General features: G+C 46.6%; 1 protein-coding gene across 3 annotated transcripts in view; it reads left to right on the top strand.

The window, feature by feature from the left end:
- XPO7 (exportin 7) overlaps positions 1–23883 on the top strand; it is a 144210-nt gene that overhangs the window by 109600 nt on the left and 10727 nt on the right. For all 3 annotated transcript variants that reach the window (XM_063931824.1, XM_063931822.1, XM_063931823.1), the window contains 14 exons: positions 2070–2205; positions 2437–2510; positions 2600–2683; positions 5904–5964; positions 7766–7874; positions 7958–8064; positions 9493–9581; positions 10525–10632; positions 10886–10968; positions 11080–11294; positions 13809–13947; positions 14034–14194; positions 21806–21904; positions 22011–22138. In XM_063931824.1, coding sequence (XP_063787894.1) covers positions 2070–2205; positions 2437–2510; positions 2600–2683; positions 5904–5964; positions 7766–7874; positions 7958–8064; positions 9493–9581; positions 10525–10632; positions 10886–10968; positions 11080–11294; positions 13809–13947; positions 14034–14194; positions 21806–21904; positions 22011–22138 — 1593 coding nt within the window. The remainder of the gene's footprint in view (positions 1–2069; positions 2206–2436; positions 2511–2599; positions 2684–5903; positions 5965–7765; positions 7875–7957; positions 8065–9492; positions 9582–10524; positions 10633–10885; positions 10969–11079; positions 11295–13808; positions 13948–14033; positions 14195–21805; positions 21905–22010; positions 22139–23883) is intronic.

The following is a 23883-nucleotide window of genomic DNA, read 5'->3' as shown; positions in this document are numbered from 1 at the left end:
TTATTGTATCTATAATTAGCAGATTCAATATGGGGTTTTCACATTAGCTACAATGGGAAGTTCTACCGAGCATGATGCACATCAATACGAAGTACATGTATAAGGATTGGGATATAGAACACTTTGGGAGACCTCAAGTTTAAAGAACCAAATGAATATGGTCTGATTCCTGGGGCTTATAAGAATGATGCAGGTATCAGCCACAGGGGCACTAGAAAGTGTTTTAAGGCAAACGACTGAAAGTGCTTTAAGATCTGTTCTGCTAGATGAGGAGACATCACCGCTAGAAGACACATTCACATTAAATGCCATGTAATGATGAGATTCACAGATATAATAATAAAGCATAAAGGCCTGAAATTATAGCAGGATTTGAAATATGATCAAAGAATGCAAACACAGAACATTGAGGCGTGATTCAGTCAGGTGAGGGTTGCCACGTGCAGTGTGATAACCCAGGTAAAGTGCCCGGAGCAATTCAGTATTGGGTCCTGTAATCAGCCCCATGCCTGCATTAGGGCTTAAGATCGCTCGTGTCTGTTTGTACTGCCGGGTGGAGCTGTGGTGGATGCCGGCGTCACATGCTCAGGCTTTAGATCAGTGATTGCCGTAAACAAATTAAGGAAGCAACCACAGATGATGAATCCACAAGCAGGGAACGTATTAGATTTGCAGCAAATACAGAAAAAAATACTTGTAGGTGTAATTGATGAGCTCTCAGTCACATGTAGATTGTATGTGGGTCAGTGTTACACGTTTACTCACTACAGAAGTATTGTTCTCAATTTTTCAAATAATTTCAAAACACCAATCGTCCGTACGCCAGGTCAGATGAATTTAAAAAAAAAATTTTTTTATGTCTGGCATAAATCATGTAATAAAGCTAAGCACACGCTATACATTGATTGGCACGATTTGCCAATAATTGGGAGAATGGCCAAAGTTATTGTATAGTGTGTACAAACGGGCGATTTGCCAATAATTCAGGAAAATCTTGCCCACACACACGAACGATCGATTTTCCAATCTGTCGTCCCAAACCAAAGATCTATGCCACAATCTCTCAATATCGACCAGTGTGTGTACATTCTCAATAATCTGCCCATATTTCCTATGTTTCCCTGTCACTATGTCATTCTCCTTGCGGGCAGACATACGCAAATGCAGTATGATGTGGCAGAAATCTGTAACGTAAAAAAAAAAATTCTTTTAGTGTGTAGCTCAGATATTACGTGTGTACGATATTCTAACATAAAAGGGATAAGACCAGCATATACCTGCTTAGTCTACGTGGTACATATAATGAGAAGGCATGAATACAGGGTGTAATAAGGGAATATGCCAAATACCTCATCACTATGGGGATTTATACCTTGCAAGAAAACCCACATCACACGAAGGAGATACAAGAAGATACTTGGTTCTAATACATGATTCTACAATATGTAACAAATGTATCGCTCTGCAATAAAGATGTAACCGCATCAGAAAGGGGATGATGTATACTGAACCACTGAGCGGTATATTTACTAACCAGATTCTATCTATTATGTTCTAGAGGGTGCTAGGTAAATGATAAGTAATGTGGGGATCAGTGATTACGTCCTATGACTATGGGCTGGATGTAATGCAATGCGAGACGGCCGGAGCTCTGAGATTCCAGCCGAACTCGTACGTTTTGTTGAAGCAGCAAACATTTACAAGGCAAAACCAGGTTGCCCCACCTGCATCTTTCCACCTGCAGTGCAACATGGTTTTTGCCCATTAGTGTGCTAACCACTCTGAATAACCCCCTGAGCCAATAGTTATCCATTCAGCAGCCACAATAGCAGCACATTCTGATTTAACCATCTACCTTTAGCTAGTGCATAACTCCATTCACAAAACCCCAAACAGTTCATGTTTTCCAGGTCTCCTGGTGCTTCCCATTTAGCCAATCAAATACACTTGGCACACTGCAAAGTTGCTTTGATCACATCGGCACCAATGCTCTGAGGCTGGTTCTTTTGGAACATTATACACACGGTTATATATACAATTCATTTATTCTCTCTTCTGCCTTCTGACAGAGTGCTGCAGCTGATGAACCTCACAGACTCGCGCCTGGCACAGGCTGGCAATGAGAAGCTGGAACTCTCCATGCTGAGCTTCTTTGAGCAATTCAGGAAAATATACATTGGGGATCAAGTACAGAAGTCATCCAAGGTAGGTGGGGTGGGAAAGGGCCACAGTGTCCATATCAAAGTGCAGTGAAGAGAATGGTGCATTGTACAGTCCGTGAGAGGGGACTTAGTCTTCTAGTTATTATGCGGTGTTGGAGAGGAGAAGTTCTGTATATAACATGAAGAATATATAATTGATCTCAGACTTGAAAACAGGAGGCCGCTTACACGTCATGTTTGTTGTCTGATCTCCGCTTCCTTCTCTCCGCTGCAGCTTTACCGCCGTCTCTCGGAAGTGTTGGGTCTGAATGATGAAACCATGGTGCTGAGTATCTTCATCGGTAAAATGTAAGACCTGAGTGTGACCACCCGCTCTCAGCTTTATGAGACATTCTCAGTAACAGAAGCATTAACAAGTTCTTTTGTCTTCCCTACAGAATCACGAATCTCAAGTACTGGGGTCGCTGTGAGCCCATAACGTCCAAGACTCTGCAGCTGCTGAATGACTTGTCCATAGGATATCCTAAACACTTTGCAGTGGATTAGTGCACAGTAGCACAGTGATATAGGGGTGTAGACTACAATAGACAGTAGAAGCTTGTGTCCTGGGAGGTGTAGTGGTTCCAGTGGGAGGAACATTCATGTAGCAGTCCAGCAAACACTATGGGGGTTATTCAGAGATGGACGCAGATCATGCTCCCGCAGCCGCCCTCGGACGCCCATCGCCTGTCAATCATCATGTGATCACATGGTGAAGGGTCGTGCACGCGCACTATGGCCGTAGTGGGGGGGGGGGCACAGACTCAAAGGACGCGCCCAATGCATGCAAAAGCAGCTTCTCCATCCATCTCTGGTCAAAACCTATGTCTGCTGACTATAAGTCCCTGCACACAAATGTTTGGTTTCACTATGGCCTGCTAGTGTCATTGAAAATGCGCATGTAGACAGGTGATCATCTTACAATATTCCATCATGCCCAGTAGCAATGCCATCAATTTGATTGGTTGATTATGTGACATTACAATTGTTTTGGGGCCACCACATTTTGTGACATTGCAGAGCGGTAGGACCAGCTTTACAGTCAGAGAGGCCGATGTTATCAATCGTGTTTTCACAGAAAAACAGCCTTTGCCGCATGTTTTTTGTGGCTTTTAGTATCGGCTGCAGGTACAGATGGAGCCACACTCATTGAGCGTGGCTACATCACAGGCGGGGACGAGCGGTGTGCCTAGACGCGCCTCGGCCCGTCGACGAGCATACACAGATGCTCCCATTCACTTTCAATGGGGCACGTGCGCGTTGACGACGATTAGCGTTGCTCCATCTGTATCAGTGATTTTATGCCGGACATTTTGTGAGTTAAGGCGAGTACACACGGGTGAGATAATGACTATGGTCGATTTTGACTTTGCGATTTCCCTGGAACTCCCCGGAGCCCAGAACTACCGATATTGACTATATACACTGTGCGATTTTGACTATATACAAATTTGCCTATACTAGAAACTAGATTGTACACTTTCTAGTGAAAACTGCCTGCACAGTCTATTCTTTCTTGCGATACCGAGCCGCTGGGGATGCACGTCGGTATCGCATAGTGTATACATATGGTGCGATATACACTATATTTTCTTCTGATATGGACTATATAGTCTATATCGGAAGAAATAACGCACCGTGTGTAGGCCCCTTTACACAAAAATCTTTCAGAGCATCTCCGTTCCCATGTGCTCTATGGACACTGCAATGTTGCCAAATGTATCACGATCCAAAAAGGGTTTTTTCGGAGGTTGAAGGCTGTAGATAACACTGGATCATCTTCATCTGTATGTATCAAAATGCTGCCGTCTGGACTGCTTTTCCTATATCTTGCTGTCCAGACATTTGCACTTTAATACATACAGATGAGGATAATGATCACAAAACAATTGTAATTATTGATATAGTTTGTCACTGGTGCTGCTCAGTCCTATCCTCAAGGCCCACTAACAGTGCATTGTTTTTGTGCATCTCCTCAAAAGGATTTTGTCTTTCATCTGATTGGTGGTCACTGTGGTGTAGAGTGTAGTGTGTGTGTGTGTGTGTGTGTGTGTGTGTGTGTGTGGCGGGATGTAATCTGCATCCCACAGCCGCAGCAAGCAGACAATGTCATTTTTTTGTAAGGAAGGACAGTTAAGTTCCAGTCAGACAAGGCCACACCGGTGGCTTATTGCAATCATCAGTGGGGCAGTAAATGTTCTTCTCAGCCCTAAGTGACCTCCACGTTCCATCCTAATCGGAATACTGTTGTTTTGGTTTCAGGCCATGCTACATGTCCGTTGGAAGAGGGATCTCTTTGCTGTCTGACTTTGGTTAGGGCTTTGAGGACCTATGTACAGAGGAACCAGGAATTGTGCAGGGTGAATGACCTTTGGTCTTTAAGATGCCCACAAGAAAGGAAGGTCATTGCTATGAGTAATTATACAGTAATAAGGCTTACATTGGGACAGGTTTGCCTGTCCCTGTACTGGTTATGGCACATTTTACTGGAAAGGTGGGTGCCTTTTAGGTGACGTGGCATCTTGCCTCAGCTGAGCAGTTGTCATACAAGCTCCTCATCTTTGGGTCACATCTTCACAAATTTGGAAACTTTCAACATTGTTTAATGTAAAGGTGTGGAACAGCACAACTTCTGAGAGCACTTTTCCATAGCATAATTTCTCAGCGCACTCTTCCACAGGGACAGCTGTGGGATATTTCCTGTGTTCCCCAGATGGATAAAAGAGAAATGGGGTTAATACTTTCTTTCTGAGTCCACCGGGCGCGATGGGCACTCTCCCTCTGCACTCTTGTTTTTTCATCTTTGTTAGAATTTTCATTTCTTTTGTCGATGAACCTGGCTCTGTCCCCTCCTGCTTATTCTATGCTCTCGGCTCTGTCATCGGGGCTTTCTGAGGACAGTACTGAGCTTCCCAGCAGGATTCTGGGATAGAGAGGAGGAGCTTGTGCTTCAGGAGGTTACTCTGAAAGTGCCAGTCTCCTGTAACTGAGGTGTATAACGCCTTCTAAAGAGTGGAGGAGTTCCCCGTAGCAATTCGCTTCTTGCTATCATTCAAGGACATTCTATAAAATAACTGGTAGAAGCTGAATACACTCACCTGTAAGGAGAACTGTGGTAGTGCCTGAAGGGCTGGCTCCAGAACAGAGGCTGTACCTCACATGTGGCCACTATCAGACTCAGTTGCAGTGGGGCAGGCACATCATTCTATATATGGTGCAAGAAAGACTACATCAAGTTGGTTGGGGCGAGAAGGATTATTGTAGCGCCATCAGGCTGTTGGGAGGAATCTGAAACATGCTTAAATTGAAAGTACCTAGTACAGACATCATTTCATTGCAGAGAATGGCGAGACTTCATTTTAATGATAAGATGGGAGAGGGTGTATGGTGGGATTCTATAAGCAAGTTACAGTAGGCAGTAATCAGTAAGGCCAATACTTTGCAGAAAGGCAGTATGTACAAAGGGGTGGTCTTCAATATGCCGACTGTCGGGATCCCAGGCGCACAGTATACCGCACAGTATAGCCCACAAGGGGCTCATTTGCGCTCGCCACGCTGTCGGTATGCCGGCGGTCGGGCTCCCGGCGCCGGTATGCTGGTTGCCCGGCCGCCGGCATACCATACTACACCCGTACAAAGACCTAACAGTCTGTGATATGGTCAGCGATGTGTTCTGTCTTTCTCCTTAACCTCTCGCACATACAGCAGTGTCCGGAAGCTGGTGAAACTCAGCGCCGTCCAGTTCATGCTAAACAACCACACAGTAAGTGCAAACTATAGGGAGTATTTCCAGGATCGGAGCATCTCGAAGTGTGACCAGTGACTATGAAATACCTCTTACCTAATGATATCGTATGGTTTATTGCTCAGGCAGGCATACACAAATAGTTATAAATGAGGAGGAAAAAGACCAGAAATGTCAGTTCTTTTCACTTGATCACATGCTTTTTTTATTTTATTTTTAATCTGAATTATAGTAACAGCGCTACTTTAAAGTGTAACGTATCAAATATGCGAGCTGCATTTCCAGACAAATTGCTGTAAATTCATTATTATATCTGTGTAATATCTCATTTTGTAGCCTCTAAGGGGGAGAATTCAATTCAGCACAATGTTGGATAGGACGAGGATTGAGAGGCCGGATCTATTCAATTTTCCGCATTGTGCCCGGCACTTAAGGGATACATTTACTAAGGTGTTTTTTTTTTTTAGAACTGGTGATGTTGCCCATATCAACCAATCAGATTCTATCTATTATTTTCTAGAAGCAGTTAGATATATGTTAAGTAGAATCTGATTGGTTCCTATGAGCAACATCGCCAGTTCTAAAAAGCTCCCACCTTAGTTAGTAAGTCGGGAAATTCAGTTTACCACACCTAAAGCCAGGGGTTTGCATTCTTTGGCTTAAGAGCCTGGTACGATGCCATCAGCACACATGGTACTCCTGCAGCTAGCCTCTCGGTACTAGTTTAGTTGGATTTCCATTTTCCTCAGGAGGGTGCAAGCAGAAATCCTCTAGTTGCAGCAGGGTTTACAGCGCACCCAATTGAATAGCTCCGGGTGCACATTCCAGGAGCTATTTAACATCATGCTGAAATTATTGCCATCCATGTGTCTGATTGTCTGCATAGACAGCAAATAATTGGGTGACCTCTGCAAACTGAAAGCTGACGTTGCCAATGAGGAGACATACAATGGAGTGAATCCAATAAACCGCAAAGAGGGCGTAGAAATGCCGGCACCGTCATCGCAAGTTGCCCTCCACACAGTCCGATCTCACCCCGGAGTGTGGTGGTACTGTGCAGCATATAACCACACTTACTCGCGCTGTGAATGAATTTGTAGCTTATTGGATTGACCCCATGGAGTGTGAGAAGCCAGATGTTTCCTCAGATGTAACACTGATTGATGCACGCACTGTGAGGTGTGAGATCTCTAGTTGTAGGTTGGTCATTAAGGAGTTAATAGCTCTTCCACCTTAGCTCTAGACAATAACCTTGGGTTCCAGAGGAGATAGCTTAAAAACATATCAGCTGCCCCTGGCATCAGCAGAAGGGGTGACGAAGAAAGTGAAACGATCAATGTGCCACACCTCACATGTTTCAGTTTTTTAAATGTTTTTGCAAAAATGAACATGACACCTGAGAAGAGAGACCGTGCTGGTGACACACGTGCACAGATCCGAGGCTGCTCCAGGTCATCACTAAGAACAGCAGGAAATATTAGGAGTAGTGCGCTGATCTCTTGTCTGTCATTTGGTCTTCAGTAACAACTCACTTGGTGTTTGCCAGAGTATAGAGTAACAGCAGACATGTGCTTATCACTGCTACATAGAGGCAATCCTACGCTAGCATCAGTATTATGTATTTCATGTTACGCTTCTATGGCCCGGAGAGGGGTGAGTGATATGAGATGAACCCAGAAGTTCTCATAATCTGTTCAGTAATTAAGATATCCATGTATTATCCGCTCATAAATCAGTGTCCCAATGTCTTTAATGCTTGATCGGGCAATGGGCATGTATGTGATACAGTCCTGCAACGTGACAATGTCCTGTGTTACAGAGCGAGCACTTCTCTTTCCTGGGGATCAACAGCCAGTCCAACCTGTCAGACATGCGCTGCCGAACCACCTTCTACACTGCACTGGGGCGCCTCCTCATGGTGGACTTAGGTATTGCTATGGGATTTAAGCAGTGAGCATGGTGTGTAGGTTCTGCCTATGATGCTGTAGTCACCATCTGTCTGTGTCTTTAGGAGAGGATGAGGAACAGTTTTCCCAGTTCATGATGCCTCTCACTGCTGCCTTCGAGTCAATGGCCCAAATGTTCAACACCAACAACTTCAATGAGCAGGAAGCCAAGGTAATAAGAAATATGCTAATAAAACAGCACTCAGAGGTATTACTGTCATCCCTAATAATAACATGCTCTGCACTCTGGAAATGGCTATTAAAATGTAATGTAGAAAAATACATGTAATACCTGTTGAAGTGTACCTGTCGTCTACACACAGTGGGCAAAGCTGGTTACCTTGTTCAGGACCAGGTCTAGCTCTATTCTTCGTATTTAATCTGACCAATCACAAATCCTATATACTGAGATACTGACCAGATATACACTGAGATATATACACTGGGGACTGCATCTTATATACTGAGATACTGACCAGAGAAACGTCCTATTGTATAAATGTGATATATACACTGGGACTACATCCTATATACTGAGATACAGACCAGACATACATCCTATTGTATAAATGTGATATATACACTGGGGACTGCGTCCTATATACTGAGATACAGACCAGATATACATCCTATTGTATAAATGTGATATATATACACTGGGGACTGCGTCCTATATACCGAGATACTGACCAGATATACAGCCTATTGTATAACTGAGATATATACACTGGGGACTGCATCCTTTATACTGAGATACAGACCAAAGAAACATCCTATTGTATACATGTGATATGTACACTGGGGACTGCGTCCTATATATGCAGATACAGACCAGATATACATCCTATTGTATAAATGTGATATATACACTGGGACTACATCCTATATACTGAGATACAGACCAGATATATATCCTATTGTATAAATGTGATATATACACTGGGGACTGCGTCCTATATACTGAGATACAGACCAGATATACATCCTATTGTATAAATGTGATATATACACTGGGACTACATCCTATATACTGAGATACAGACCAGATATACATCCTATTGTATAACTGAGATATATACACTGGGGACTGCGTCCTATATATGGAGATACAGACCAGATATACATCCTATTGTATAAATGTGATATATACACTGGGACTACATCCTATATACTGAGATACAGACCAGATATACATCCTATTGTATAAATGTGATATAGACACTGGAACTGCATCCTATATACTGAGATACAGACCAGATATATATCCTATTGTATAAATGTGATATATACACTGGGGACTGCGTCCTATATACTGAGATACAGACCAGATATACATCCTATTGTATAAATGTGATATATACACTGGGGACTGCGTCCTATATACTGAGATACAGACCAGATATACATCCTATTGTATAAATGTGATATATACACTGGGGACTGCATCCTATATACTGAGATACAGACCAGAGATACCTCCTGTTGTATAAATGAGTTCTATACAGAGCAGTCAGTCTCCAGTTACTAGATGCAGTGGATAAATGTTGGGCTGCTGTAAGAAGCTATAAAGCTGACGTGTAACACTTCCTTCTTTCTCTAGAGGAGTCTGGTTGGGCTGGTGAGAGACCTGAGAGGAATCGCCTTTGCATTCAACGCGAAGAGTAGTTTCATGATGCTGTTTGATTGGATGTATCCTGATAGTGTATGTGCTGTATGTCTTGGGACAGGGTGAGTGTTGCATTTGATGGCACACAGAAAGTGACTGCATGTTGCACTATCCCTTCTTCTCCCACATGGGCCAGCCTGGGATTCCATTATTCAGCCAGGAACTCTGTTTCTCTAGTGATTTTGCATATACAGGGCAATGGAACTCCGTAAGCAAAATATCACAAGAACACAGCCCCCTTATAATAGTGTGTCCCATTCTGTCTGCCTACATACAAGGCACACGATATGGGGTAAGGGAGCAGGGTTTTTGAAAGTACTGAGATTTCGGCGAGTTAGTGCTCAGATTTATATCTGCAATGTTCATGAAGGCAAAAGCAGGTTGGTTTTTCCTTAGTAAAGATTGCTGCTTTATTTAATACGTGTTAGCAGTTATTGAGCGCACACTTATTCCGCAGCGCTGTACAGAGAATACATTAGTCATTGCTCCGGTGGAGCCTACAATCTATGTTTCCTATCACATGAACACACACATTAGGGTTAATTTTCTTGTCAGAAGCCAGTAAACCTACCCTGGGTAGTTTTTGGAGTGCGGGAGGAAACTGGGGCATCCCAGGGAAAACCCACGCAATCATGGTAAGTACTTACAAACTCCCCACAAATTGGCCATGACCGAGTATTCAACGCATGATCTCAGTACTGTGAGGCAGTAATACTAACCACTATGCTATACGTTATACGTGCTGCCCTTAAATCTGTTTGCCAACTCTCTGAAATCTCAGTACTTCCAAAAACCCGCTACCTGTTCCATTTGGTCCATAGGGTGATAACGAAGAGTCTAATGACGGCCCAAATAAAGGTGAGTGAATCAGATAGGATGCTGGGCAGACAGCAGCCACTGAATGATCTCGAGTCATAGTGATAAGGGTAGCGGGCCTGCTCCATGTTATTCCTTAGCCTTCCTCAGATACCCAGCTTACATGCCCATCCTGCAGAGAGCTCTAGAACTTTGGTTCCATGATCCGGCCTGTACTACACCGATCCTCAAGCTGATGGCAGAGCTGGTACACAACAGGTTTGTATATTTCTTTCCACTAGCATTCATCTATCTCTAATTGTGTTCATGATTTATTATCGCTTTTCTGTCAGTCACATTCATTGTCCAACCTACTTCTTGTAGTGTCCTGACCTCTGTGATGTTCCTTTCCAGGCACTTTTATCTGTAATCTCATTTACCTATTATTAGTAGCTCCTATCTTCCACTCTCATTCCCAGCACACCCCATCCCATCCTGCATGCACTAACTGTGGTCGTGTCTCTCCCTACAGGTCACAGAGGCTACAGTTTGATGTCTCATCTCCGAATGGTATTCTTCTCTTCCGAGAGACCAGTAAAATGATCACCACCTATGGTACTTTCCCGCAGCTCTCTCATGTCCCCAATAGTCACTTCCTATTAGGCAGAAATGTTATCGGAGTACATGTATGTGTGTAAGCATGTCAGTCTCTCTTCTTACCATCAGGTAACAGGATCCTGACCCTGGGGGAGCTTCCTAAGGAGCAGCTCTATGTTCTGAAGTTGAAGGGTATCTCCATATGTTTCTCGGTGCTAAAAGCTGCTCTTAGCGGCAGCTACGTCAACTTTGGGGTCTTCCGCCTGTACGGGGATGAAGCTCTGGATAATGCTCTTCAGACCTTTGTCAAATTACTGCTGTCTGTGCCACACAGTGATCTACTGGTAATTACATTCTGCAACTCCACATGTGTGTCAGACTGCAGGTTTAGATCTAGCTCTACAAATAATATTATAGCATTCGTATAATGTCAGGCAGTCTTATTACAGTGCAAGAGTTTATAGAATGGCTGTTACCACCCCAGTGTCGGAAAACTAATGTATTTCAGTGGGGGAGTATTAAGGTGTATTGTCTATAGCATTAAAGGATTGTCCCCATCTCAATTAGCCTTATAGCACAGCGATTCTCCGTAATTTGGCTGCATGGTCGATTATCCCTATATCTCTGTTATGTATCCCTATATCTCTATGTATGTTATCACTGTCCAGTTCTTGTCACATGTTCTTGAAGTAAAGATCTCGGTAGGTGGGCCATTTTCAGCACTCTAGTAAAGGACACTGTTTTTTGCAACAAAGGGCCATGAAGATCCAATCAGACAGTGCCATAGCGATTACCTAATCACCAGTGGGCACTAAAAGTTAACGACCAACGGGATCATACAATATATGAAGCAAAACATTCCAGCAATCACCATAATTTCTATCCTGGGAGTAGGAAATTGAGAAGCAGATATAATCCACAGATAGACCCTTCATCCTGAGAATGCTTTCTTCGCCCAAGAGTCTTCTGGCAGATTGTGTACAGGATGTTGGATATTGACATGTTGAAACTGATGCTGAGCCATGAGTTACACTGTTCTGCTCCAAGAAAAGGGATCTGAAGCCATACCTGGTACACACCTTGTTGTCCCTTGGAACTTATTTCTGACCTACCTGTTCCCTCAAGTAACGATTCTCTCACAGGGACTTAAGGTGAGAAGAGTGGCCATTTGGGCGATTATAGTAGCACTGGACTGGCCAAGTAGGTCATGGAACCTAGACATTCTAAGCATTGCAGTAGACCCAGTTTGGAGCCAGCCTCCTAGACAAGATTTGCTTTCCCTTATCAGTGCTTACCTCGGCTGGCTATGTCATGACTGCTGAAGCCACAATCCATGGAGCTAAGCAGTTTTCTGGTTTAGACCATGCTCAGGGCAAGGGAGCTTGGCTTCTGCTAGGATTTAGCACAGTTTTTTGAGATCTGTTCCTCAAGGTGTGCAGCAAATTATTTTCCATTCTCTTCTTTTTGGTTGGACTGGTTGTTGCTGTTTTTGGAGGAGGGTCTGGAAGGGGTTTTAAAACTCTGCTCTTACAATTTTTTATGTCTTGGCCTTCTGTTTCCAGTCAGAGAGAACAGGGATTTCAGGGATTGATGCATGTGCAGCCGCCATCCATCCCCCAACAGCTCCTGGGGGTTCGGTATGTAATCCCGGTCAGGATGCTGGTGGTCCCATGGCTGACACAGGCATCCTGACATTGGAGAACCAGACGTCGGAGGGGATAAATATTTTTACCCACACCCCCTCTCACTCGCTCTCCTACCCTAACCTTCGGGGGTGGGGCCTAGGGCTAACCCCATCTCCCCACCCAGTGCTTAACCCTCCCTATTGCCTAAACCTAACCCCCACCCTAACAGCGTCCCTGATACTTACCTTCAGGATGTCGGCTGTCTGTGTTCCGGCGCCAGTCTCCAGAGTGGTGTTGAGATTCCGGCATCAGTCACATGACCACCGGCACCACGTCTATCTGGATCCTGAAGGCATCCACTCCTAGGGATCTCAGGCTGGGTGGATAGCCTTGAAGCACCCTCCTCTCCAACCATTGGATTTTCTTACTTGGAAGACTGCCTTCCTATTTTGCTGTCTCCACAGCTAAGTGAGTTTTGGAGCCAGGGCTCTCTCCAGTTGGTCTCCATAACGCATGTATAATGAAGACAGAGCTGTTCTCAGAGCTATTCTCTTTCCTTTTAGCTGAAAGTGGTTTCCAAGTTTCATCTAAATCAGGACATTGTGATTCCAGCCTTCCACCTGAAATAAGTCCCCAAAGCAGTGGGCTTTCTTATTTCTTTGGGCATTGAAGACCTATATCCATAGGAGCCAGAGATTGCAATCCCAATTTCTGTGTCTATTGGAGAACATTGGACCCTCTCTCCCTTTACTCTTTAATTCTTCCTTCTGTTCTTAGTTCATTATCTTTGTTTATTCATAGTTGTTAGTGTTGTTGTTGTTGTTGTTGTTGTTGTTGTTGTCTCCTCTCTTGTTCTGTACTCCTGCTTCTACCCTAGGGCTTTGTTATTGGGAGGAGCTAGAACTATTGGAGGTTAATGTGAAGGTTCCCAAGCTCCTGTCACAGTACTCTATACTCCAGTATCCCAGGGTCCCCCAGTGGCCTCAGAGTAAAGGATTTAACATATTTACAAAGAAATGTTCAAGAGATGACAACTGGATCACTCTCTTGTAATAGTTTAAAAGTTTATATTAGGTTTTTATTTGCATCCATTAAATGTCTATTACCATGGTATCAACATGCATATAGTGTATTTATTGCAAAGTTGCAATAGCAGTGAAAGTGAAGTGAGGACCAGAGGAGGCAGATAGTCTACATCTGTGTCACAGCCAGTGTTCCTATGTTGTATTGTAGGATTACCCGAAGCTCAGTCAGTCGTACTACTCGCTCTTGGAGGTGCTGACTCAGGATCACATGTCTTTCATCGCCAGCCTGGAGCCCCGTGTAATCATGTACATTCTGTCCTCCATCTCAGAGGGGCTGACTGCTCTGGGTGAGTAGGTAGCGGAGTGTAGCCTTTAGTCACGTGATAATTTCCAGCTGTTCTCCTACTATGAGTAATGTTGTCCATCTCCACAGACACCATGGTGTGTACAGGCTGCTGCTCCTGTTTAGACCACATAGTCACATACCTCTTCAAGCAGCTGTCCCGCAGTGGCAAGAAAAGGGGGGCGCCCCCACCGCAAGAGAGCGAGCGCTTCCTGCACATAATGCAGCAGCATCCGGAGATGATCCAGCAGGTGAGGCACCCTATTCACACTCTCGTCTTCCTGGTTCCCTGTAGGGCAGGCTTGGCCAATCAGTTTTGATATTGGGGATTGCTAAAACTGTGGCAGGGCATGCTGGCATGTGTGGTTTCACATCAGCTGGAGAGCCACAGGTTGGGCAGGCCGGCTGTATAGATAAAAGACCACAATATTACACAACAGCAGATACACAGGCAGATCAGTAGTGATGCTTTAATTTCCCAAATTCCGGAGCTGTCAAAGTATAAACTAGGCCAATGTGATCAGGCCTTTTCTAATTTCTAGTAGGGGTGTGTGGCATGGGATCCGGCTGATACTGTAGGTCGACCCCATATGGTCAACATGGTCAAAAGATCAACAGGTTCCAATGGTCGTCATGGTTGATGCAAGTTTTTAGAGGATTTTTGTTTTGTTTGTGGGGGAGTTTTTTCAACTTTTTCATCATTTACAATCCATGTGGACTACACACACAAATAAAAACACTTTTTTTGGACCATTTTCATGTCGACCTTTTGACCCTGTCTACCTTTTACATGTTGACCTACTGACCCTGTCGACCTGTAGCTTGTCTACCATATGGAGTCAACCTATTGACTGTTGACTTAATTCTGGTTGACCCAGTGATCCACACACTTGTGGTTTATTATCTGCCATAGATACATATTTATAGCAGTTTTTAAAGGGTATGTGAATTTATTTGCTTAGAATACATGTGATGATCCTATCCATATCATTATATGTAAAGCACTGACTGAAGTTCGCACAATGGACTAGAAGTGACAATTAATCAAAAGTGGACCACGACAACTCCTGGTTTCGGCATATTAGGGAAACTGTCACATGATTATCCAAGCAAATGTTTTGACACCTTGATCTGTTTCATCTTGCCCTCAATATATTTTCTCTGACGTCCTAAGTGGATGCTGGGGACTCCGTCAGGACCATGGGGAATAGCGGCTCCGCAGGAGACAGGGCACAAAAGTAAAAGCTTTAGGATCAGGTGGTGTGCACTGGCTCCTCCCCCTATGACCCTCCTCCAAGCCTCAGTTAGGTTTTTGTGCCCGGCCGAGAAGGGTGCAATCTAGGTGGCTCTCCTAAAGAGCTGCTTAGAGTAAAAGTTTTGTTAGGTTTTTTATTTTCAGTGAGTCCTGCTGGCAACAGGCTCACTGCAACAAGGGACTTAGGGGAGAAGAAGTGAACTCACCTGCGTGCAGGATGGATTGGCTTCTTAGGCTACTGGACACTAGCTCCAGAGGGACGATCACAGGTACAGCCTGGATGGGTCACCGGAGCCGCGCCGCCGACCCCCTTGCAGATGCTGAAGAGAGAAGAGGTCCAGAAATCGGCGGCTGAAGACTTCCCAGTCTTCATGAGGTAGCGCACAGCACTGCAGCTGTGCGCCATTGCTCTCAGCACACTTCACACCAACGGTCACTGAGGGTGCAGGGCGCTTGGGGGGGCGCCCTGGGCAGCAATGAAAGTACCTATGCTGGCTAAAAATACATCACATATAGCCCCTGGGGCTATATGGATGTATTTAACCCCTGCCAGGTTGTCAGAAAAACGGGAGAAGAAGCCCGCCGAAAAGGGGGCGGGGCCTATTCTCCTCAGCACACAGCGCCATTTTCCTACACAGCTCCGCTGCTAGGAAGGCTCCCAGGCTCTCCCCTGCACTGCACTACAGAAACAGGGTTAAAACAGAGAGGGGGGGCACTTATTTGGCGATATTATTATATATTAAGATGCTATAAGGGAAAACACTTATATAAGGTTGTCCCTGTATAATATAGCGTTTTGGTGTGTGCTGGCAAACTCTCCCTCTGTCTCCCCAAAGGGCTAGTGGGGTCCTGTCCTCTATCAGAGCATTCCCTGTGTGTGTGCTGTGTGTCGGTACGTGTGTGTCGACATGTATGAGGACGATGTTGGTGAGGAGGCGGAGCAAATTGCCTGTAATGGTGATGTCACTCTCTAGGGAGTCGACACCGGAATGGATGGCTTATTTAGGGAATTACGTGATAATGTCAACACGCTGCAAGGTCGGTTGACGACATGAGACGGCCGGCAAACCAATTAGTACCTGTCCAGGCGTCTCAAACACCGTCAGGGGCTTTAAAACGCCCATTTACCTCAGTCGGTCGACACAGACACGGACACTGACTCCAGTGTCGACGGTGAAGAAACAAACGTATTTTCCATTTGGGCCACACGTTACATGTTAAGGGCAATGAAGGAGGTGTTACATATTTCTGATACTACAAGTACCACAAAAGAGGGTATTATGTGGGGTGTGAAAAAACTACCTGTAGTTTTTCCTGAATCAGATAAATTAAATGAAGTGTGTGATGATGCGTGGGTTTCCCCCGATAGAAAATTATTGGCGTTATACCCTTTCCCGCCAGAAGTTAGGGCGCGTTGGGAAACACCCCTTAGGGTGGATAAGGCGCTCACACGCTTATCAAAACAAGTGGCGTTACCGTCTCCAGATACGGCCGCCCTCACGGAGCCAGCTGATAGGAGGCTGGAAAATATCCTAAAAAGTATATACACACATACTGGTGTTATACTGCGACCAGCGATCGCCTCAGCCTGGATGTGCAGCGCTGGGGTGGCTTGGTCGGATTCCCTGACTGAAAATATTGATACCCTTGACAGGGACAGTATTTTATTGACTATAGAGCATTTAAAGGATGCATTTCTATATATGCGAGATGCACAGAGGGATATTTGCACTCTGGCATCAAGAGTAAGTGCGATGTCCATATCTGCCAGAAGATGTTTATGGACACGACAGTGGTCAGGTGATGCAGATTCCAAACGGCACATGGAAGTATTGCCGTATAAAGGGGAGGAGTTATTTGGGGTCGGTCCATCGGACCTGGTGGCCACGGCAACAGCTGGAAAATCCACCTTTTTTACCCCAAGTCACATCTCAGCAGAAAAAGACACCGTCTTTTCAGCCTCAGTCCTTTCGTCCCCATAAGGGCAAGCAGGCAAAAGGCCAGTCATATCTGCCCAGGGATAGAGGAAAGGGAAGAAGACTGCAGCAGGCAGCCCATTCCCAGGAACAGAAGCCCTCCACCGCTTTTGCCAAGTCCTCAGCATGACGCTGGGGCCGTACAAGCGGACTCAGGTGCGGTGGGGGGTCGTCTCAAGAGTTTCAGCGCGCAGTGGGCTCACTCGCAAGTGGACCCCTGGATCCTACAAGTAGTATCCCAGGGGTACAGATTGGAAATTCGAGACGTCTCCCCCTCGCAGGTTCCTGAAGTCTGCTTTACCAACGTCTCCCTCCGACAGGGAGGCAGTATTGGAAACAATTCACAAGCTGTATTCCCAGCAGGTGATAATCAAAGTACCCCTCCTACAACAAGGAAAGGGGTATTATTCCACACTATATTGTGGTACTGAAGCCAGACGGCTCGGTGAGACCTATTCTAAATCTGAAATATTTGAACACTTACATACAAAGGTTCAAATCAAGATGGAGTCACTCAGAGCAGTGATAGCGAACCAGGAAGAAGGGGACTATATGGTGTCCCTGGACATCAAGGATGCTTACCTCCATGTCCCAATTTGCCCTTCTCACCAAGGGTACCTCAGGTTCGTGGTACAAAACTGTCACTATCAGTTTCAGACGCTGCCGTTTGGATTGTCCACGGCACCCCGGGTCTTTACCAAGGTAATGGCCGAAATGATGATTCTTCTTCAAAGAAAAGGCGTCTTAATTATCCCTTACTTGGACGATCTCCTGATAAGGGCAAGGTCCAGAGAACAGTTGGAGGTCGGAGTAGCACTATCTCAAGTAGTTCTACGACAGCACGGGTGGATTCTAAATATTCCAAAATCGCAGCTGTCTCCGACGACACGTCTGCTGTTCCTAGGGATGATTCTGGACACAGTCCAGAAAAAGGTGTTTCTCCCGGAGGAGAAAGCCAGGGAGTTTTCCGAGCTAGTCAGGAACCTCCTAAAACCAGGAAAAGTGTCAGTGCATCATTGCACAAGGGTCCTAGGAAAAATGGTGGCTTCTTACGAAGCGATTCCATTCGGCAGATTTCACGCAAGAACTTTTCAGTGGGATCTGCTGGAAAAATGGTCCGGATCGCATCTTCAGATGCATCAGCGGATAACCCTGTCTCCAAGGACAAGGGTTTCTCTTCTGTGGTGGCTGCAGAGTGCTCATCTACTAAAGGGCCACAGATTCGGCATTCAGGACTGGGTCCTGGTGACCACGGATGCCAGCCTGAAAGGCTGGGGAGCAGTCACACAAGGAAAAAAAAAAATTTCCAGGGAGTGTGATCAAGTCTGGAGACTTCTCTCCACATAAATATACTGGAGCTAAGAGCAATTTACAATGCTCTAAGCTTAGCAAGACCTCTGCTTCAAGGTCAGCCGGTATTGATCCAGTGGGACAACATCACGGCAGTCGCCCACGTAAACAGACAGGGCGGCACAAGAAGCAGGAGGGCAATGGCAGAAACTGCAAGGATTCTTCGCTGGGCGGAAAATCATGTGATAGCACTGTCAGCAGTGTTCATTCCGGGAGTGGACAACTGGGAAGCAGACTTCCTCAGCACGGCCTCCACCCGGGAGAGTGGGGACTTCATCGGGAAGTCTTCCACATGATTGTGAACCGTTGGGAAAGACCAAAGGTGGACATGATGGCGTCCCGCCTGAACAAAAAACTGGACGGGTATTGCGCCAGGTCAAGAGACCCTCAGGCAATAGCTGTGGACGTTCTGGTAACACCGTGGGTGTACCAGTCGGTGTATGTGTTCCCTCCTCTGCTTCTCATACCTAAGGTACTGAGAATTATAAGACGTAGAGGAGTAAGAACTATACTCGTGGCTCCGGATTGGCCAAGAAGGACTTGGTACCCGGAACTTCAAGAGATGCTCACAGAGGACTCATGGCCTCTGCCGCTAAGAAGGGACTTGCTTCAGCAAGTACCATGTCTGTTCCAAGACTTACCGCGGCTGCGTTTGACGGCATGGCGGTTGAACGCCGGATCCTAAGGGAAAAAGGCATTCCGGAAGAGGTCATTCCTACCCTGGTCAAAGCCAGGAAGGAGGTGACCGCACAACATTATCACCACATGTGGCGAAAATATGTTGCGTGGTGTGAGGCCAGGAAGGCCCCACGAAGAAATTTCAACTCGGTCGATTCCTGCATTTCCTGCAAACAGGAGTGTCTATGGGCCTCAAATTGGGGTCCATTAAGGTTCAAATTTCGGCCCTGTCGATTTTCTTCCAGAAAGAATTGGCTTCAGTTCCTGAAGTCCAGAAGTTTGTCAAGGGAGTACTGCATATACAACCCCCTTTTGTGCCTCCAGTGGCACTGTGGGATCTCAACGTAGTTCTGGGATTCCTCAAATCACATTGGTTTAAACCGCTCAAACCTGTGGATTTGAAATATCTCACATGGAAAGTGACCATGATTTTGGCCCTGGCCTCGGCCAGGCGAGTGTCAGAATTGGCGGCTTTGTCTCACAAAAGCCCATATCTGATTGTCCATTCGGACAGGGCAGAGCTGCGGACTCGTCCCCAGTTTCTCCCTAAGGTGGTGTCAGCGTTTCACCTGAACCAGCTTATTGTGGTACCTGCGGCTACTAGGGACTTGGAGGACTCCAAGTTGCTAGATGTTGTCAGGGCCCTGAAAATATAGGTTTCCAGGACGGCTGGAGTCAGGAAAACTGACTTGCTGTTATCCTGTATGCACCCAACAAACTGGGTGCTCTTGCTTCTAAGCAGACGATTGCTAGTTGGATGTGTAGTACAATTCAGCTTGCACATTCTGTGGCAGGCCTGCCACAGCCAAACTATGTAAATGCCCATTCCACAAGGAAGGTGGGCTCATCTTGGGCGGCTGCCCGAGGGGTCTCGGCTTTACAACTTTGCCGAGCTGCTACTTGGTCAGGGGCACACCCTGGCTGAGGAGGACCTGGAGTTCTCTCACTCGGTGCTGCAGAGTCATCCGCACTCTCCCGCCCGTTTGGGAGCTTTGGTATAATCCCCATGGTCCTGACGGAGTCCCCAGCATCCACTTAGGACGTCAGAGAAAATAAGAATTTACTTACCGATAATTCTATTTCTCGTAGTCCATAGTGGATGCTGGGCGCCCATCCCAAGTGCGGATTGTCTGCAATACTTGTACATAGTTATTGTTACAAAAATCGGGTTATTATTGTTGTGAGCCATCTTTTCAGAGGCTCCGCTGTTATCATGCTGTTAACTGGGTTCAGATCACAGGTTGTACAGTGTGATTGGTGTGGCTGGTATGAGTCTTACCCGGGATTCAAAATCCTTCCTTATTGTGTACGCTCGTCCGGGCACAGTATCCTAACTGAGGCTTGGAGGAGGGTCATAGGGGGAGGAGCCAGTGCACACCACCTGATCCTAAAGCTTTTACTTTTGTGCCCTGTCTCCTGCGGAGCCGCTATTCCCCATGGTCCTGACGGAGTCCCCAGCATCCACTACGGACTACGAGAAATAGAATTATCGGTAAGTAAATTCTTATTTTCTCTGTCGTCCACTAGGGGACACTGGAGGCTGTGGACACTGGGGATATAGACGGGTGGCTATCGGGAGCTGGCATATTCATTTTTTTTAAAGAGTGTGTAAACTCATCCCCCTCTATCTCCCATCAGCCCTAGTTTTTATGATGTGTGTCGAGGCGGGTTCGGTATGATTTACCCGTGCACAGAATGCCGGATGTCAATATGCCGACATCGGCATTCCAAACTGTAGAATGCTGGCAGGGGGGCGAGTTCAACAAAGCCCCTTGTGGGCCCGCTGCGCTCGCCACGCTACAGGTTCTATTCTCCCTCTATGGGTATTGTGGACACCCATAGAGAGGGAATCACCTACCTCGCCGGTATACTAGCGGCGGTATGGTACCCCCGTCGTGGGTAGTGCGACAGCCGGGATCCTGACGAGCGGAATGCAAACCGCATACCACAGAGGGAGCCGGTCACATTCTGCTGGGCTCCAGCAAACGTTGGTCTAAAAGATAAAAATCTCATGGAGGCCTTTCGCCACCTATGTGAACTTGGGGTCCGGTTTCTCAAGCGATCTGACAGTGTCAGGGAAAGGACTGTCAGGGCTTATATTGAAAAGGTCCTGCTATCATCCTTACTGCTCGCCGCGCACCTGAGGTCTCGTGCAGGTAAGCCGAGCGCGGTCCACGCTGCCTGGAGGGTGCACTCTCCCCTTCTGCCCTCCCCTGAATACAGCGCTGTTTCTACAAAACCACATGCGCGGCATGTAGGCTGCCGGTCACAACATGCTGTGTGCAGCACGGTAGGAAGGCTCTGGTGTACAGCACTGTTGCTCTGTCCTTGAGAGCCGCTGCCAGCGCTGTTTAATCCCAGCACCCAAACAGATAAGCAAGTGCAGCAGAGAGGACCCAGGCCACACTAATAATGGCGCCGAGCAGGTCCCGGGCAGTGGGAGAAGGTCGGAGCCAGAATCAGCAACCTATTTTCAGCTTGACTCCATTCTGCAAATCTCAGACAGCTGCTGTCATAGCTGTAGTGGGTTAGAGGAGAGGTTACTTGCATTACAAATCGCGTTCTCTCCTGATATTTTATCCATATTTCCCATTACCTTCCAGATGCTCTCCACGGTTCTCAACATCATCATATTTGAAGACTGTCGAAATCAGTGGTCTATGAGCCGACCATTACTGGGCCTGATCCTCCTCAATGAGAAGGTAGGGACCTCATAACTTATTGCCACCCACGATTCTGCCATGTCCTCTGCTCACCAATCTTACAACGCCTCACATTTTCCCCCATCTCTCATTGTTTGTCTGTTAGTATTTCTCGGACCTCCGGAGAAGCATCGTCAGCAGTCAGCCCCCCGAGAAACAGCAAGCCATGCACCTTTGCTTCGAAAACTTAATGGAAGGAATAGAAGGCAATCTCCTCACCAAAAATAGAGACAGGTTAGTTATGGGCATTTTGTGTCATAAGGGGCCGAGCAAGGGAAACCTTCTCATTGGGATAAGCAGGCAGCTGCAGTGCTAGATGGGCCGCCACATCCTGCAGGGAAGTAAATGGGAATATGCTATGCAGACCAGATTCCACCTTATCATCTGTTGGTGATGTCCATTCTCTCAGCTGCCCGTTATGGTAATGTATTCTCATTTTACTTATGTTGTTCAATATATACTGTGTGTAATTTTATAATCTACATCAAGTTGTTATTTCTCTAACGTCCTAAGTGGATGCTGGGGACTCCGTAAGGACCATGGGGAATAGCGGCTCCGCAGGAGACTGGGCACATCTAAAGAAAGCTTTAGGACTATCTGGTGTGCACTGGCTCCTCCCCCTATGACCCTCCTCCAAGCCTCAGTTAGATCTCTGTGCCCGAACGAGAAGGGTGCACACTAGGGGCTCTCCTGAGCTTCTTAGTGAAAGTTTTAGTTTAGGTTTTTTATTTTCAGTGAGACCTGCTGGCAACAGGCTCACTGCATCGAGGGACTAAGGGCAGAAGAAGCGAACTCACCTGCGTGCAGAGTGGATTGGGCTTCTTAGGCTACTGGACATTAGCTCCAGAGGGACGATCACAGGCCCAGCCATGGATGGGTCCCAGAGCCGCGCCGCCGGCCCCCTTACAGAGCCAGAAGACAGAAGAGGTCCGGAAAATCGGCGGCAGAAGACATCCTGTCTTCACCAAGGTAGCGCACAGCACTGCAGCTGTGCGCCATTGCTCCTCAGCACACTTCACACTTCGGTCACTGAGGGTGCAGGGCGCTAGGGGGGGGCGCCCTGAGCAGCAATAAAAACACCTTGGCTGGCGAAAATACATCACATATAGCCCCCAGGGCTATATGGATGAATTTTAACCCCTGCCTGAATCCATAAAAAAGCAGGAGAAAAGTCCGCGAAAAAGGGGCGGAGCCTATCTCCTCAGCACACTGGCGCCATTTTCCCTCACAGCTCAGTTGGAGGGAAGCTCCCCTGGCTCTCCCCTGCAGTCACTACACTACAGAAAGGGTTAAAAAAGAGAGGGGGGCACTAATTAGGCGCAGTATTAACAATACAGCAACTATAAGGGGAAAAACACTTAAATAAGGTTATCCCTGTATATATATAGCGCTTTGGTGTGTGCTGGCAAACTCTCCCTCTGTCTCCCCAAAGGGCTAGTGGGGTCCTGTCCTCTATCAGAGCATTCCCTGTGTGTGTGCTGTGTGTCGGTACGTTTGTGTCGACATGTATGAGGAGAAAAATGATGTGGAGACGGAGTAGATTGCCTGTAATAGTGATGTCACCCCCTAGGGCAGGGGTGTCAAAGACCAGGCCCGCGGGCCAAATCCGGCCCGCCAGACCTCGTCTGATGGCCCGCGGTGCCGCCGCCATGAAACCCCCTTCTCCCGAGTGCCCAGCTCGGGGGGGGCGGGGTTTCGCGGAATGACGCGATTGCGTCGTGACGTCACGGCGCAAACGCGTCATTCAACGAAACCCCGTCGGAGGAGGGAGAAGGGAGCCGCGCAGACGAGGAGGGAGAGGCGGCTGAAGAGCGGCGAGAACCGCTTCAAATGTAAGTCAGCCCCTCTCCCTTCCTCTCTTTCTCTCTCTCTCCCTCCTTCCACCACCTGCCACAATGTGTAAAATGGGGACCTGTACCTGCCGCTATGTGTAAAATGGGGACCTGTACCTGCCGCTATGTGTAAAATGGGGACCTGTG

Source organism: Pseudophryne corroboree, chromosome 6 (genome assembly GCF_028390025.1).
Source record: "Pseudophryne corroboree isolate aPseCor3 chromosome 6, aPseCor3.hap2, whole genome shotgun sequence".
Taxonomy (NCBI): Eukaryota; Metazoa; Chordata; class Amphibia; order Anura; family Myobatrachidae; genus Pseudophryne; species Pseudophryne corroboree.
Note: the sequence above shows the minus strand (reverse complement) of the source record. Positions and strands in the feature narration are given on the sequence as shown.